The sequence below is a fragment of the Mauremys mutica genome, chromosome 5, assembly GCF_020497125.1.
Source record: "Mauremys mutica isolate MM-2020 ecotype Southern chromosome 5, ASM2049712v1, whole genome shotgun sequence".
Classification (NCBI taxonomy): domain Eukaryota; kingdom Metazoa; phylum Chordata; order Testudines; family Geoemydidae; genus Mauremys; species Mauremys mutica.
The window spans coordinates 12301249-12318763 of record NC_059076.1 but is presented as its reverse complement, the minus strand read 5'-3'; the positions used below and the strand labels follow the sequence as shown (position 1 = coordinate 12318763).

General features: G+C 51.6%; 1 protein-coding gene across 8 annotated transcripts in view; it reads left to right on the top strand.

Moving 5' to 3' along the window:
* The window catches only part of LOC123371283 (UDP-glucuronosyltransferase 2A2-like), a 38862-nt gene extending 22872 nt beyond the window's left edge, over window positions 1-15990 (top strand). For all 8 annotated transcript variants that reach the window (XM_045018695.1, XM_045018698.1, XM_045018701.1 and 5 more), the window contains 5 exons: window positions 2796-2944; window positions 11215-11346; window positions 12042-12129; window positions 13836-14055; window positions 15295-15990. In XM_045018695.1, coding sequence (XP_044874630.1) covers window positions 2796-2944; window positions 11215-11346; window positions 12042-12129; window positions 13836-14055; window positions 15295-15574 — 869 coding nt within the window. In that variant the 3' untranslated portion in view covers window positions 15575-15990. The remainder of the gene's footprint in view (window positions 1-2795; window positions 2945-11214; window positions 11347-12041; window positions 12130-13835; window positions 14056-15294) is intronic.
* Window positions 15991-17515: the final 1525 nt, after the last annotated feature.

Below are 17515 nucleotides of genomic sequence, written 5' to 3'. Positions count from 1 at the left end.
GAATTTAGGTCCCTAAGTGGTCTTCTTTTTCAAGAGGACTGAGCACTTTCACCTCCAAAGCCAGATATAAACATTGAACGAAATTTTAGATGTAATTTTCTTTTCACTGTTTGATCAATTTTTGCATTTCTCTGAGTTGGGACAATTAGTTTTATAAAAGTTTCGAATACATTTCACTTCCTCATTTTCCCATGTGAGCACAGTCCTGCAGGGACCACGGAGGATTCCTTAAGGATAAGTTGTTTACATTTTAAATGAAATTTAATGTCCTAGGTTTTGTAGAAACTTGTATTCACAAAGCCTCAAGTGTGAGCCAAACATGCCCTGAATGTGGGCACAGTCCCGCTCCCTTTTTAATAAACAGGAGCTAAGCTTTACCACTGATCTCCAATTAACCACCTTTGCAGTCTTAGTCTCATCTCCCTGGGAAGTATCTAAATGAGGCCCAGGGTCAAAGTGAAGCCCCCAATTCAGTAAAGTATCCCTACTCAAGAAGGGTGCCTAAGCATGTGCTTTAACTTGAAGTCAATGGGATCTAAGCAGGTGTTTATGTGCTTTCCGGAATTGGGGCCAGATTGTGCTGAGATCTTAATTACCTTGTATATTATAAAAATGATGTTTATTATATGGGCAATGTAAGAGGTGTGATCTTAAATGCCGGTTTTCTTGCTCGTACGTGCTTGAGTTTTGTAATGGCCATGAGAGGTGAGACCGCGGCTTTCAGAGAGCAGCCTGAAGACTTGGTCATCATCTTTGCAGGCTCATGTGCTAGTTCTAGTGCAGTCAATAGGCAACATTTTCAAGCACATTGAAGTCCCATTTTTGAAAGTGACCAAGGAACCGACTGCCAAAGGGAATTTAGGCTCCTAGCGGGATTTACAAAAGTGCCTCTGTGAGTTTGTCCCTTTGAGTTTCAATGGGAGCTAAACACCTAACCTGCCTCGGCACATCTATAAATTCCACACTGCCACCTACGGCATCTGTAGGCACTTAAATACCTTTGAAAATCTACCCCTAAGACACTTAGGGTATGTCTACACTGCAGTTGAAACCCCGCAGCTGTTCCATGCCGGCTGATCTGGGCTCAGGCGGGCTGTGGGGCTGTTTAACTGCAGTGTAGGTGTTTGGGCTCTGGCTCTAGAGCCCTGTGAGATGGGAGCTTTTGAAATTTATGCGCATTGAGACAACTTCCTGGAGTAAAGTTGTATGCGCAGGCTTGAGGCCTGCACCGGCGAGGTGTGTGCAGCACAGCCGGCCTTCCCTCTCAACATCAGGAAAAAGTGATCAATGATCAGAGCAAATGAAGTATCAGACAGAAGGCAGCCAATACCCTAAGCCCTAGGCCTGTGGCCCTCCCAACCAAGCCCCTGACCCACGCCGGGCCTTCGTTAACCCATCTGAAAAAGATAAGGCTACTAACAATGATGTATGTGTCTGTAGTGCTTTATCTGTACAGCCCAACACACTTTAAAGATGTGGGTAAGCACTGCAAGCCCAATAGAACGCTTGGCCCAGCAAAGCACAGACGTGCTGTAGCCTGATGATTTGGGAGGTCTTTATATAGTGTTGTCGGCTATGGACTGTTTTCCAAACTGTGTCTATGCAGAGAGGAGAGCAAACGCCTATATGATTATCAGCTGTCCAGCAGGGGAGCAGTTTGCTGGGACTGCTGTTGAACTTCTTGGCTCCTTTAGCAGAACAACCAGTCACCCGGGACAGGATTTGGTTCTTGCAGAGTCTTCTCTGCCTCCCCACCGCTCCCCTTCTCCAGTTAGGTTGTGCTCAGCAGAGATCAGTCGCTCAGGGCGGGGATGCCCTGTGGGCTGCCTGTGGGGATGGTGTTACTAACTCGGCGTACAGAGGCATTAGGTTGACGCAAGGCAGCTTACATTGACCTAACCGTGTAGTGTAGACCAGGCCTGAAGGAAAGATCTGTGTAGCTCAAAAGCTTGTCTCTCTCACCAATAGAAGTTTGTCCAATAAAAGTGGTGACTTCACCCACCTTGTCTCTCTAATATCCTGGGACCGACACAGCTACAACAACACTGCATACTAACTAACCTGTGTCATGATCAAAGTTGACTGTATCATGGTGTCACGTGGGTATGAAATCCTGTTAGTCAGCACTTCAGCTCTGAACAGGGCAGGTCATGGGGCTGCATCATTGACAATCTTAATTCCTAGCTGTGATCAGCCTGATTGAGACTGTAGACAAAGTTTCCTATTCTTTATCTGAGAGTAGCAGCTAGAGTGTCCCCTGTGCTAAGCCCTGGACAAACGCATAATCCCTGCCCTGAAGAGTTTGCAATCTAAGGCCTGGTCTAAACACACAGTTGTAGCGATTCAGCTAAAGGTGTAACTTTATACCAGTTTAGTTAAACCTCTGTGACTTTGTGTGGCCACTGCTATTGATTCACTTTACATACATAAGTGTACAGGCACCAGTTCAACTGGTAGATCTGACTAAAACAGATTATAAGAAAGTCCAGAGACACCGTTGCACCATTTGAACAAACCCAATTTAAGGTAAATCAGTGAAGCTGCAGTGTGTCAGCCTGAAGGATGGGAGAGGAGAGAGAGTTGAGGTCACCTGCCCAAGGCCATGCAACAACTCAGTGGCAGAGCTGTGATAAAACCCAGGTTTCCTGAGACCCAGCTCTGTTCACTAGGCCACACTGCACTGAACAGTGTCCAGGAGTGCCAGGTCTCAGATGCAGGGCTGGTATGTTTCAATAGACAATGAGCAAGATGCTCCCTCCTGCGGCTAATTTTAACTCCCTATCTTTTGCTTGCAGGAAGGCCCACGACGCTGTGTGAAACGATGGGCAAAGCAGAGATGTGGCTGATCCGGACGTACTGGGACTTTGAATTCCCTCGCCCTTTCCTGCCTAACTTTGAGTTTGTCGGGGGACTCCACTGCAAGCCTGCAAAGCCTTTACCTGAGGTACCTTAATACTCTCCCTTGGTCTAGTCATCTGCCCATCAGATCAACGGCTGTTTGTTTCTCTGGTTTCCACATACAGGGTATGCCATATCCTGAGAAGCTCGCTGAGAACAATGTCAGCTTTGGGCAAGAGAAATCTGCTACGCATCACTGCAATGTTGGATGATGCTCTGTTGCTGATTGAAAATACAGGGCCAGTTTCAGAGCTGTGCTGATTTACACCAGCTCAGGAGCTGGCCTGTAGTCAATCGCCTCTCTGCCTGCTGGGGGGACAGGATGGGTGAGGTAATATATTTTATTGGACCAACTTCTATTAGCGAGAGAGACAAACTTTCCAGCCACACACGGCTCTTCTTCAGGTCTGGGAAACAGAGTGTCATATCTAAATGCAAGGAGGAACAGATTGTTTAGCACAAGTAACTACCACGTTTCATGTGACCATTTGAAGTGAAGTGACCTGTTAACATCTCTCCGGTGATAGGGTGCAGGGCCAGCTCTAGGCACCAGCAAACCAAGCACGTGCTTGAGGCGGCACATTTTCAGGGGCGGCATTCCGGCCTCCCCTTTTTATTTATTTATTTTGTTTACTTTGGGCGGCAAAAGCCTAGAGTCGACCCTGGCAGCAGCAGCGCGTCGTGCGTGGGGGCGGCTGGGGGCCGCTGCGGTTTGCACCGTGGGGAGCAGCACCCGCACCTTGTGGCTGGGCCAGGCAGGCTCTGAGTGGGGGACACTCGAGTTTGGGGCTGCCCCACAGGGCACACGGAGCCGCCTGCAGGTGCTGCAGGGTGGCCACCCCCCAGCGCCACAGCTGGGGCTGGGCGAAGTGGCCCGAGCCGCCCAGGGACTGCAGCACGGCGGCCAGAAGCAGCAGCAGAACCATAGAGGGCGGGGCACTGCCGTGCGAGGCCCGCATCCCGCTCCCTCTGGAGCTGCCCTGCCCCGGCTCCTCAGCCCCCTGCTGGGGTGCTCCCCTGGCTCTGCCCTCCCGGGTCCCAGCCAGTCCTGGAGACGGGAGCCCTGGCTGGAGGGACTCCGCTGCTTACCCCGACCCTGCCAGCGCCGGACCGGCTGGAGGCGAGGGGGGAGCGGGCGGAGTCAGCACTGGTGGGGGGGAGCCCAGCCCTGGGGCGGCAGGGGGTGCGGGTGAGGGGGAGAGAGAGCCCAGGGCTGGGGCAGCAGGGGGTGCGGGTGAGGGGGAGAGAGAGCCCAGGGCTGGGGCGGCAGGGGGTGCGGGTGAGGGGGAGAGAGAGCCCAGGGCTGGGGCGGCAGGGGGTGCGGGTGAGGGGGAGAGAGAGCCCAGGCCTGGGGCGGCAGGGGTGCGGGTGAGGGGGGGAGAGAGAGCCCAGGGCTGGGGCGGCATGGGGTGCGGGTGAGGGGGAGAGAGAGCCCAGGGCTGGGGCGGCAGGGGGTGAGGGGGGAGAGAGAGCCCAGGGCTGGGGCGGCAGGGGGTGCGGGTGAGGGGGAGAGAGAGCCCAGGGCTGGGGCGGCAGGGGGTGCGGGTGAGGGGGAGAGAGAGCCCAGGGCTGGGGCGGCAGGGGGTGCGGGTGAGGGGGGAGAGAGAGCCCAGGGCTGGGGCGGCAGGGGGTGCGGGTGAGGGGGGAGAGAGAGCCCAGGGCTGGGGCGGCAGGGGGTGCGGGTGAGGGGGAGAGAGAGCCCAGGGCTGGGGCGGCAGGGGGTGAGGGGGGAGAGAGAGCCCAGGGCTGGGGCGGCAGGGGGTGCGGGTGAGGGGGGGAGAGAGAGCCCAGGGCTGGGGCGGCGGCCGGGGGTGCGGGTGCGGGGGAGAGAGAGCCCAGGGCTGGGGCGGCAGGGGTGAGGGGGGAGAGAGAGCCCAGGGCTGGGGCGGCAGGGGGTGCGGGTGAGGGGGGAGAGAGAGCCCAGGGCTGGGGCGGCAGGGGGTGCGGGTGAGGGGGGAGAGAGAGCCCAGGGCTGGGGCGGCAGGGGGTGCGGGTGAGGGGGAGAGAGAGCCCAGGGCTGGGGCGGCAGGGGGTGCGGGGGGGGGGAGAGAGAGCCCAGGGCTGGGGCGGCAGGGGGTGCGGGTGAGGGGAGAGAGAGCCCAGGGCTGGGGCGGCAGGGGGTGAGGGGGAGAGAGAGCCCAGGGCTGGGGCGGCAGGGGGTGCGGGTGAGGGGGAGAGAGAGCCCAGGGCTGGGGCGGCAGGGGGTGCGGGGGGGGGGAGAGAGAGCCCAGGGCTGGGGCGGCAGGGGGTGTGGTTGGAGGAGGGCACTGGTGGGGGCAGGGAGTGAGAGCCCAGGGCTGGGATGGAGGGCAGCCAAAAATGTTTTTGCTTGGGGCGGCAAAAAACCTAGAGCCGGCCCTGCTAGGAGGAAAGGAAGGGGCAGGGGGGAAAGCACCTGTGGGGGGGTGTCATTTAGGGGGTTACAGGTGGTTGTAATAAGCCATAAATCCAGTGTCTCTGTTCAGTCCATGATTTTTAGTCTCTAGCAGAGTCGTGAATTTAAGCTCCCAGGCTCGGCATTTGAAAGTGCTGGGCAGGTTTCCTTTGAGGATGAGGCCTGAGAGCTCCGATATGGAGCGATCGTTCTGTGAAAAATGCTCACCCACAGGTGACAGGGTGTTTTTGTCTGTTATCGTTTTCCTGGGTGAGTTCATTCGAGAGTGTAGCTATTATCTGGCTCCACCCCATAGTTGTGGTTGAGGTATTTAGTGCACTGGATGAGGTAGGACCCTGTGTAGGACCCACCTGTGGATCTTTATGGGGGAGAGGGTCATTAAGGCACAGCAGTGGTGAATCCAGTGCTCAGCTTAAAAAATACCCGAGTACACCCCTCATCCCATGGCTCTCTACTCACCCAAGCTGTGCCACCCACCTCTGTATTGCTGTTTTTAGCAGCATCACATCTGGCCGCTGGAGCCTTTGGCGGGGGGAAGCATCAGGGAAAGGGTCCCTCCCTCCACAGGGAAAGGCTCTGGCAGCGGGAAAAGGCAGCAGGGACAGAGGCTTTCCTTGCTGCCTCCCCCCCTGCCAGAGCCCTTTCGCGCCGACGAAAGTGGTGTGTAGCGTAGACGTCGCCTGAGTCAGATAGGAATGATGGACAGATTGAACTGCTCGGCGCCAGGCATGTGCCTGGGCTGAACAGCTAATAAACGATGACGATGAAAGCTTTGTTAAACCAGCTGCCCATGCAATCGCCTTTTTTAAAAGCTAGCCATTGGCTCATTATACCTGTGTCAGCTAGATTCAAGAACCCTCTGCTGTAAGAAATTTCCCCATGTAGGAGCTTAGAGACCATGATCAAATAACATTTTAGCCTTCTCTTTGATAAGCTTTGTTTTTACATTAATATGTCTCTTCCCATGTGTATTTCTACTGAGTACCTTTCACCTAGTTCACTATGCAGTGCCTTGAAAAGTGGGTTAGAATTTAAAGGGATAGCGTGTCATTTTAAGGGGTTTTCTGCTCCTGTTTGCAGACTACCCTGTAGGGAAGCGGAGATCAGCAGTCAGTCCGCAAAAGAACCAGCCTAGGGCATGGTGAATTGAGTTGTGCCTCTTTTCCTGAGGTGCGGCTCTGGGTTTGGTGGTTGTGTGAGAGATTTCTGGAGTCTAAGGGAAAAAACAGTGTTACGCTTAGGGTATGGCTACACTGGCGATTTGCAGCGCTGGAAAGCCTCCACCAGCGCTGCAATTAGTAAGTGGCCACACCTGCAAGGCACTTCCAGCGCTGCAACTCCCTGGCTGCAGCGCTGGCCGAACACCCCTCTCGGCATGGGGAATAAGGATTCCAGCGCTGGTGCTGCAGCGCTGGTCATCAAGTGTGGCCACACACCAGTGCTGTGATTGGCCTCCAGGGTATAAGGATGTATCCCAGAATGCCTGTTCAGCCACTCTGCTCATCAGGTCAGACTCTACTTCCCTGGCCTCAGGTGACCCGCCCTTTAAATGCCCCGGGAATTTTAAAAATCCCCTTCCTGTTTGCTCAGCCAGGTATGGAGTGCAATCAGTGAATCTTTACAGGTGACCATGCCTCCACGTGGCAAACGAGCCCCAGCATGGAGCAATGGCGAGCTGATGGACCTCATCAGTGTTTGGGGGGAGGAATCTGTGCAGGCACAGCTGCGCTCTAGCCGTAAGAATTATGATACCTTTGCCCAGGTATCGAGAGCCATGATGGAAAGGGGCCATGAGCGTGACGCGGTGCAGTGCAGGGTAAAAGTAAAGGAGCTGCGGAGTGCCTATTGCAAAGCACGCGAGGGAAACCGCAGATCCGGCAGTGCCCCCACGACCTGCCGGTTTTACAAGGAGCTGGATGCGATTTATGGGGGTGACCCCTCTGTAAATCCAAGGACCACGATGGACAGTTCAGAGCCGGTAGAGGAGGGGGAGGGGGAGGCATACAGTGAGGCTACTGTGGTGGGGGAAGACACCCCGGAGTCCCAGGAGGCATGCAGTCAGGAGCTCTTCTCAAGCCAGGAGGAAGCTAGCCAGTCACAGCCCCTGGAACTTGGTGCAGAAGAATCACAGGAGCAGGTCCCAGGTAAGCAGCTTTTATTGCAATGCAAAGGTTTTGGGAGAGGAGGGGGGATGGTATGGCTGCATGCCTGCATGCCTAGACATGTAATATCCCATTGATGTGGTCTATCACGTCGCAGTAATCTGCCTCTGTAATCTCTTCAAAAGTTTCTGCAAGAGCATAGGCAATTTGCGTGACCAAGTTTAAAGGGAGAGCCATTGTGGTCCCTGTCCCATTCAGGCTAACGCGTCCGCGCCACTGTTCCAGGAGGGGTGGGGGAACCATGCTTGCACAGAGGCACGCTGCATAAGGACCCGGGCGGAATCCGCATTGTTGTAGGAGACCCTCCCTTGCTTCTTTGGTAACCCGCAGAAGGGAGATATCTTCCAGTATTAACTCCTGTGGGAAATGGAGGGAGTGTTTCAGTGCTGGTTTCCCCAACTGCATAGCGCGGCAGGCAGGAACCCCAGGAACCCCAGGGTTAACAAAGCCCCGAAACAGGCAGCCTAGCCATGAAGCAAGAAGCACCCTGCTCGAGCACACCGCGGAAGGAAACCCCAGGGTTAATTCCTGAGGGAGATGGAGGTGCTGCTTTTAACAAAGCAGCAGCACCCTGCTCGAGCACACCGCGGAAGGAAACCCCGGGGTTAATTCCTGAGGGAGATGGAGGTGCTGCGTTTAACAAAGCAGCAGCACCCTGCTCGAGCACACCGCGGAAGGAAACCCCGGGGTTAATTCCTGAGGGAGATGGAGGTGCTGCGTTTAACAAAGCAGCAGCACCCTGCTCGAGCACACCGTGGAAGGAAACCCCAGGGTTAATTCCTGAGGGAGATGGAGGTGCTGCATTTAACAAAGCAGCAGCACCCTGCTCGAGCACACCGCGGAAGGAAACCCCGGGGTTAATTCCTGAGGGAGATGGAGGTGCTGCGTTTAACAAAGCAGCAGCACCCTGCTCGAGCACACCGCGGAAGGAAACCCCAGGGTTAATTCCTGAGGGAGATGGAGGTGCTGCGTTTAACAAAGCAGCAGCACCCTGCTCGAGCACACCGCGGAAGGAAACCCCAGGGTTAATTCCTGAGGGAGATGGAGGTGCTGCGTTTAACAAAGCAGCAGCACCCTGCTCGAGCACACCGCGGAAGGAAACCCCGGGGTTAATTCCTGAGGGAGATGGAGGTGCTGCATTTAACAAAGCAGCAGCACCCTGCTCGAGCACACCGCGGAAGGAAACCCCAGGGTTAATTACCATTACCATTTCTGGGAGGCTGTGAATTCTCTAGCAGTTGCTGAAATGTGTGAGGAATGCTTGTGAGACTTTAAAATAACTTCAGATTATACACAATGGAAGCTCTCTTAAAATGTATCATTTGCTGCATTTTTACAGTGACCTTGAGTAGTCCTGGGCCAGTCTTATCAGTGACTGAAAGAAAGCTGCAAAACCTGAGGAGGAAACCGAACAAGAGCAAAGAAGAACTGGTGAAGGCAGTTATGAACCAGTGTGCAACAGAGAATAAAAATGCGCAGGAATGGAGAGAAAAGATGCATCACTGGAGGCAAACAGAAAGCAGGAGAAAGGCGTTGACGCTGAAGAAAACCACGAGGCAGCTTATAAACCTCATTGCGCGCCAAACAGACTGTATGCAGTCAATGGTAGCAATGCAGGCAGAGCACTACCGTGCCAAACCACCACCCTCCCAAACCTCTTTCCCCTATGCACCAATGTCAGCTCCAAGTCCCGTTCGCCAGCATCCAGGTTCTTACCTACACCATCACCAGCTGCCCCCGACACCTGTACGGTCACCTATGAGCCCAGAGAACTACGACCCTTACCCTCTGCACTCAACCCCCATCACCATGCAACAGTACAATCCTGAGGTGCACAGCACTCCTGGCAGTACATATGAAAAACTATGAATGTACAGTTCAACAACCAACCCCCCTGCCCGTGTACTTCCTTTTTTTTAAATAAATGATTTCTTTGATTATGAATCAGTTTTTATTATTGCATAAAGTGAAAGATAACAAACCCCAATGAAAACACAGGTAACAAACATCAAGGAAAACACAGGCACTTAAAAGCACTGTAACCAGTGCACGTCACTCCTGGTCAAGGCAAAAAAACATTACTGTTGGCTTTCAGCCTCAAATTTCTCCCTCAAGGCATCCCTAATCCTTGTTGCCCTGTGGTGGGTGTCTCTAGTAGCCCTGCTGTCTGGCTGTGCAAATTCAGCCTCCAGGACTTGCACCTCGTTGGTCCATGCCTTGCTGAATGCTTCACCCTTCCCTTCACAAATATTATGGAGGGTACAGCACGCGGATATAACCGCAGGGATGCTGCTTTTCCCCAAGTCTAGCTTCCCATATAGACATCTCCAGCGAGCTTTTAAACGGCCAAAAGCACACTCCACAGTCATTCGGCATCGGCTCAGCCTGTAGTTGAAACGGTCCTGGCTCCTGTTCAGCTTCCCTGTATATGGTTTCATGAGCCAAGGCATTAATGGGTAAGCGGGGTCCCCAAGGATCACAATGGGCATTTCAACGTCCCTTACTGTGATCTTTCGGTCTGGGAAAAATGTACCTTCCTGCATCTTCCTGAACAGGCCACTGTTCCGAAAGATGCGTGCATCATGCACTTTTCCAGGCCAGCCTGTGTAAATATCAATGAAACGCCCACGGTGATCCACAAGCGCCTGGAGAACCATAGAGAAATACCCCTTGCGATTAATGTACTCGTAGGCTAGGTGGGGTGGTGCCAGAATAGGAATATGCGTCCCATCTATTGCCCCTCCACAGTTAGGGAAACCCATTTCTGAAAAGCCATCCACAATGTCCTGCACGTTCCCCACAGTCACGGTTCTCCTCAGCAGGATGCGATTAATGGCCCTGCAAACTTGCATCAACATGATTCCAACGGTCGACTTTCCCACCCCAAACTGGTTCCCGACTGACCGGTAGCTGTCTGGAGTTGCCAGCTTCCATATTGCAATAGCCACCCGCTTTTCCACCGTCAGGGCAGCTCTCAATCTTGTGTCCTTGCGCCGCAGAGTGGGGGCGAGTTCAGCACACAGTCCCATGAAAGTGGCTTTTCTCATACGAAAGTTCTGCAGCCACTGCTCGTCATCCCAGACTTCCATGACAATGTGATCCCACCACTCACTGCTTGTCTCACGAGCCCAAAAGCGGCGTTCCACGGTGCTGAGCATTTCTGTTACCGCCACAAGCAATTTCATGTCACCCGCTTTAGGCAAATCCATATCATCATCGGAATCCTCACTGTCACTTTGGAGCTGAAGGAATAGCTCAACTGCCAAACGTGATGTGCTGGCGACAGTCAGCAGCAAATTCCTCAGCAGCTCAGGCTCCATTTCACAGCGTGCTCCACTCACAAATGGCAAGAAACGTGGACGGCGAAAGTGTGACTGCTGGGAAGTGAAGCGATGCACCACGGGGCGTTGGAACAGGAAGCGGAATGACCCACACACTTCCTTCCCCTTCTCACAATACTCAGCGCCAAAACGGCGCCAAAACGGGATGAGGTGCTCTGTGGGATAGCTGCCCACAATGCACCTCTCAGTACAGCGCTGGAAATGCTGCCAATGTGGCCACACTGCAGCGCTGGCCCTGCACAGCTGGATGACCAGCGCTGCAAACTACCAGCGCTGCAAACCGTAAGTGTAGCCATAGCCTTAGACTTTCAGGTTAGAGTATTTCGGTTTTATTTCGTAGGTGTGCTGTGAACAGAACACAATAGCACTGGATGGTGTGGCTGCTTTCCAACATTAAAAGGCTTTTGTCTCTCTTCAGGAAATGGAAGAGTTTGTCCAGAGTTCAGGAGAACATGGTATCGTGGTGTTTTCTCTTGGCTCGATGATTTACAACTTAACCGAGGAGAAAAGTAACATGGTTGCCTTGGCCCTCAGCCAGATTCCACAAAAGGTCAGTTATTGTCAGTGAACTGCTTTCCTGCCAACAAGATCAGCAGGACTCCTGTAAAATCCCTGCTTCCCTCAGGCCACAGCTTTCAAACTGCATTGCCTAAAGGTAGGCTCTTTACTTCCTCTCAATATAAGTGCTCTGATTTTTTATTTTTTTCTTCTCCTGCAGCTTCAATTGAAGTAACTGGGTTTGGGGCTTGCAAAGAAACAGGGTTGAGTCCTGAGTGGTCACAGAAATTAACTTGATAGTATTTTTCTTGTATATGACTCACTTGAATAAAACCATGTGGGGTGAGTTCCCATGTCACAATGAGGCAGTGTGGACTAGTGGATAGAGAGCAGGACTGGGTTCCATTCCTGGTTTGGCCACTGGCCTGCTGGGTGACCTTGGACAAGTTACGTCCCCACCCATGCCTCAGTTTCCTCATCTGTACAATGGGGATAATGATACTGCTCTCAAAGCGCTGTGTGGGAGATCTAATCAATAGTATAATACCTTACTATAAACGTGCGTGTAAATAACTCAAGCAGCTCAAAAGAAGCCTTGCTAACCAAGGGCCTCATCTAAACCCACTGAAATCAATGGAAAGGCTCCAGTAGACGTCAGTGGGCTTTGGCTCGGGCCCCAGATTGCACTGCAGTGCGATGGTGCAGCTTGAACTACAGCACGTGTATCTTCAAACGTTTTCATTCCAGGTTCTTTGGCGGTACAAAGGGAAGAAACCAGAAACTTTAGGACCCAACACTAGGATTTATGACTGGATACCCCAGAATGACCTGCTTGGTAAGACTCTGCTGGAAATGTTCCTAGTTGAGCTTTTCTCAGTATTGACAAGCGTGTTCCCTCCCCTCTTTACTCATTTCATTTATGACAAAAAGAGACTAGATTGCCCATTATACACACACAAGCTCATCCCCTAGCCAAATGCAGCACCTGAGGTCACTTGGAGGCCAGGGTATTTAGTGTGTTGGTGATCTAGGGAGAGGTGCTTACTCAGCCTTAATTACACTGGTGACGGTAGCAGAACAAGGATAGGATTCACAAAAGGTACTAAGGTGCTTAACTCTCCCTGATAACAGTGGAAGTTAGAAGCCTGAATACCTGTGTGGCCCTGGCCCTTAGCAGTTCAGCTTCAGCAGTGAAGACGTGTTCTTCTAGCTGTGCATGTCCCAGGTTGCTGTTGGCCTACGTGGGATCAGTTAGACAAGCGTGATGGGGACCAGAGCTATGGAGAGAGTGGAACAGGCAACAACCTGAGTGAGACTCAGTATGGCCAAGTGGGGAGACTTCTCCTGGGGCAGCGGGGTGTAAACTGCACACCTGACTGTTAGGAAAGCAGTGAGCCAAGTGGGAGCGACGGTAAAGCTCTATCCGGGTAGCAGCTTTGGGTCTAAAGTCCTGAAACCAGCCAGTGCTGTTCTCAGCTGCATGGCCCGAAATAGCATTGCCATAAAACCAGAGAGAACAATATTGCTTTGTCCTGGTGCTACTACCCTTGGAATCAGTGTGTGTGGCTCCCGTGACAAAAACTAGAGTAAACACAAAGAAGGGGAGCAGAAGTGGTGCAAAAACTGGAGTTACACTGGGATAAACGGGAGTGAATCAGACCCAGTAACTGGTGTGTAGCATTTAAACATCAGTATCTAGAAGGCAGCCACTGCCTTTCCCTTTTTATTTGTATTCTATTGAATCTTCTTTTTACAAAAATAAGGGGAGAACCGGGGAGTAAAAAGAGCAAGAAGTGAAGGAGGTGAAGGAAAGGAAAGAAAGAGGGGAAGGAAAGGACGGGGGAAGGAGAGTAACATCTCTGTTTCCATCCGCTAGGGATTAGTCAAAAGTTTCAAAAATTTTAACCAATTTGAAAATACTTGGTCTGAGGTCCCTCTTCTCTGAAACGGTACCCGCCCTTTAACTGCCAGGTCAGCAAAGCCACTGAGCCAGGAATCTAGCTGAGCAATCAGTCGTCTGGCTAGAAGCCTGGCTCTAGAGAGCCGAGCTTTCTGTGAGTTGGAGAGTTGCCCAGCTGATGGGATAGATCCCAAAGCACACTTCGGGGAAGTAGTTTTTAGGGAGGTTCTGTATCTATCATCATCGTAACCCTCCTGCCTACGTCTAGCTATAAGGATTGTGTCCCAGTCCCAGAACATGTGAGACAGCCTGGCTCCAGGAGACCTACTTCTCCAGCTCCACCCATGCAGCATAACCTGTGCAGGGATCGGTGTGAATGAAATATAACTTCCTGCTGGGTCAGCCTTAATCGGAGATCAATAGCAGAGTTTGTAAAGTTTTGCAAGGTACTTCCCCATTGGCTGGCGTTTGCGCATGTACACACCATTATCCGTTTCTAATGCTAATGTGGAGTAATCATGACTAGCCCCTTGTCAAACAAACCATTATTTACCTAGTTAGTACAAAATTGTTGCCTTTTCTCTGGAATCTGAGCATTTATGTACCCATCGTTCCTAAACGCTTCTCTCCTCCTATTCCAGGCCACCCCAAGACCAAAGCCTTTATTACTCACGGTGGAACCAATGGGATCTATGAAGCTATCTACCATGGGATTCCCATGGTTGGGATTCCCATCTTCGCTGACCAGCCGGATAACATTGCTCACATGAAAGCGAAAGGGATGGCAGTGGAGCTGGATTTTAACACAATGCAAACCCAGGATTTAATCGATGCATTGGATATGGTCATTAACAACTCCAGGTGAGTTCAGTCTCTGCCTAATGGGACAGGGTTGTGGTAGCTGTGTTGGTTCAAGGATACTAAGGAGACAAGGTGGGCGAGGTAGTATCTTTTATTACCTTGTATCTCTAATGGGACAGGGTCAGTTTACTGAAACCCAGTGCTGCTGAGGCGAGAAACCCAGCTGGCTCTCTCTTCTGGGAACTCTGTCACCAAAAATGCTGAACAATCTGAGCATAAACCAAGTGGTAACCTCACAGATTCTTGCATTAAGCATGTCTCTATCTGTGCATGCAACAGCTCCTGGAAGGGGTGGACCGGAAATCAATTTCTCTCACACTGTATTTTGTGATCTCTTTGGGAAAGATCCCTCTGAAAAGGCCTTGGAGCAGCCCCTGAGATTGTGTAGTTTTCTGCTCCCTTCTTGCAGTGAGTTCGAATGAAGTCACCCAGCCCATTTCCAATGCACACATGCGACGACAGGCAAAATTCCTTCTTGGCTAGTTTGTGACCCTGCATCTTAGCTTCCCAACTTGCTACCACTGTCCATAGGGCACTGGGGGAATTCCACCTGTCTCAAGCTGCGAAACACCAGATCAGGAGGGAAAACCCTGCAAATTATCTTCCCAGAAGTATTTTTTGCAAGGGAAAATTACAATAGAAAAAGCTGGACGCTAGGAGTGTCTTGTGGCAAACCCTCTGAAGGAGTCTCATTATGTAATAGAAAAAGGGGCTAGTTCATCTTTTCGACTCACTTTACATCTTGACCGAGGCCATGCCTACACTCCACAATTAAGTTGATCTAACTTATGTCAGCAGTCACCGCAGTTATTAAATCACTTGTGTGTGCACACGCTTGGCTCCTTGTGTCGGCAGTGTGCGTCCTCAGCAGGAGCGCGTCTATTGACTGCATTGTCAGTGCGGGGCATTGTGGGATGGCTCCTGAAAGCCGGTAGCAGTCACCGTAAGCAATGCAGTGTCTGCGCTGACACTGCTTGGACCTAATGACATCGACCGTGACTCTACACCGCTCGGGGAGTGGGTGTTACTCAGTTGGCATAGAGAGGCACCTACGTCGGTGAGCGCCAAATTTAAGTGAAGATGCTTCCGCAGCTTACATTGACCTGACCCTGTAGTTTGGAGCAGGGAGTTGGTCAGAGATCCCTTTGCTTGCAAGGTGCCCCATACTGTAGCTTTGTTGGGGAAAGCGCTGTTTCAGAATAACCACCACTTGTTTTGGTTTTCCCCCCATTTCTTCAGCTATAAAGAAAATGCAGTGAGGTTATCCGAGATTCACCACGACCAGCCCATAAAGCCTCTGGACCGAGCTGTCTTCTGGATCGAATTTGTCATGCGCCACAAAGGGGCAAAGCACTTGAGACCAGCAGCTCATGAGCTCACCTGGTACCAGTATCACTGCCTGGACGTCCTGGCATTCTTGCTCATCTGTGCAGCAGCTGCTGTTTTCATTGCTGTCAGGTGCTGCTTGTTTTGCTGTAAGAAATGCGGTAGGATTGTAAAGAAAAAGAAAACGGAGTAGATTTACTGTTCCCATGGGCCACGCTTGTCTCTGGTTAGGCCGTGGCTCAGCCAGGTACTTCAGCATGTTCGTGGTCCTGTTGATCAAGGCATATGCTGAAAATGAGGCGCATGCTGTAATACCCATGCGTAATCAGGGCCATGTTCTGGTGATGTATCAGGAAAGCTGCGCACTTAGCGAATGTGATGTTTACAGTAATTTCCTTTTGGCTTGAATAAGAATGAATCATTAGCTTGATCCACCAATCGGACTCCTTCGGTGATTACACAGGGACTTGTCATATGCTAACTGTGGCAATGATTTTCAGAATGTAACTTTCCGGAGACTTTATTTTAAATGGACAAAGCCCATATGTTTTAGGTCCTTTGCTGTGTCTTCCACCTGCAGGTATTAAAGTTGATTTGCCCACCCTGTGATCTGTGAGAGTGTGTCCTCACTAGATCACCCAGAACCAGAATATCTGTGTCTGTTGTATGGCTCCTGGAAAAGCAGACACTGACTAGTTCAGAGCTCAGATAAGTGGTCAGATGCTCCTAGAAGATGCCCACCTACAAGGCCAAGACTTCTGAAAATAGCCATCTGCCTGTAGGTTCCTATGTCCATATTTAAGTGTCTTAATAGATAACCTGATTTTCAAATGTTCTGGGCATGCAGCAGCTCCGTCTGACTTCAGTTGGAGATGCTGGGTGCTCAACATGTTTGAAAATCAGGGATTTTTTTAGCAACCATGGTGAGGATCGAGGAATAGGCTCCTTTGAAAATCCAATGTTAGTGAGGTGTGCCACTCCCATTAAATTTCACCATACTCTCTTGGCTCCTTTCAGAATCTCAGCCAAAGAGAACTTCATGGCTTGTGTCTGAAAGCCTCATCTGGAGTATAAAATGGGAATGGTTTGTGTAGTGATATGGGGGCTCCAATCGGATCCCTTCTGCTTTGGCTTTCGTGAAAAATCTTTCCAACGTTTAATGAAACTTTATCCTGAGTTTAATTTCTGTGGGTGAAGCCACAATTTGATGGCTGAGAATTATAGCGCTGGGAATTCAGTAGGCATGTGCTAGAGCGTGGGCCCAAGAAAGGGGGTGGCTGTTAGAACGGCAGCCTTCCCAGACGTGCAATTGAAGGGCAGTAACTCTATATGCTGGGAATATCAGTCTCTACAGCGTAGAACTCCCAATGGTCAAACCAGTACACAAGGGGATCCAGGAAATGGCAGACTAACTCAAGGGGTTTTATGTGCATAGGTCTGCCCCCTTTGCTCCCTAGTCCAGTGCTCAGTCTCCAGCCCCGGCCCAAAGCAACTCAGCAAGCTGAAGAAAACAGCTGCTCTGCCCAACCAAGGTGTGGAGACTGACTGGTGGGGGGAAGGCATTCCACTGTGTCCCATCCCCTCCATACACACATCCATGCATTCTTCTGGCCTGCTGTATAGGGAGTCCTGTGCTGCAGGATTCCCTCTTCCCCGTGGTCCCCCTTCTGTGGGGCATGGAGTTAGCCTTAGGGCACATGGTCTCTGTTTATCTTGCTAGCTGGCCTCCACAGCAGAACTAGCAACTTGTACATCCTGCCAGCTGCCAACGCTCCCTGAAGACTCGCATTAACGTCAGCGGGCTTTGGCGCAGGCCTTTACTGGCTTAGCTCATCGTGCCATCACTAATTCCCAAGCGTCTGCTGCCATACACAGGAGTGCGGCACCTGTGCTACAGCATTCCAGAGCTTCTGGAGAGGAGACCTGCTGAATAATGGGCCCTGTGGCTTCATTGGTCTGTAAGAGGTTGTCTTAAAATGCTCCTGGAACCGCCAAGTGGAACTGCTAATTTCCCTCCATAATGGGCAAACCTACTATCGGCCTAGTGGAACAACTCCTCAGCAGCTGTAGATCCGTATCAGTTATTCTGGTGAGCGCCATGAAGCTGTGCCAATTTTATAACAGCTGAGGATCT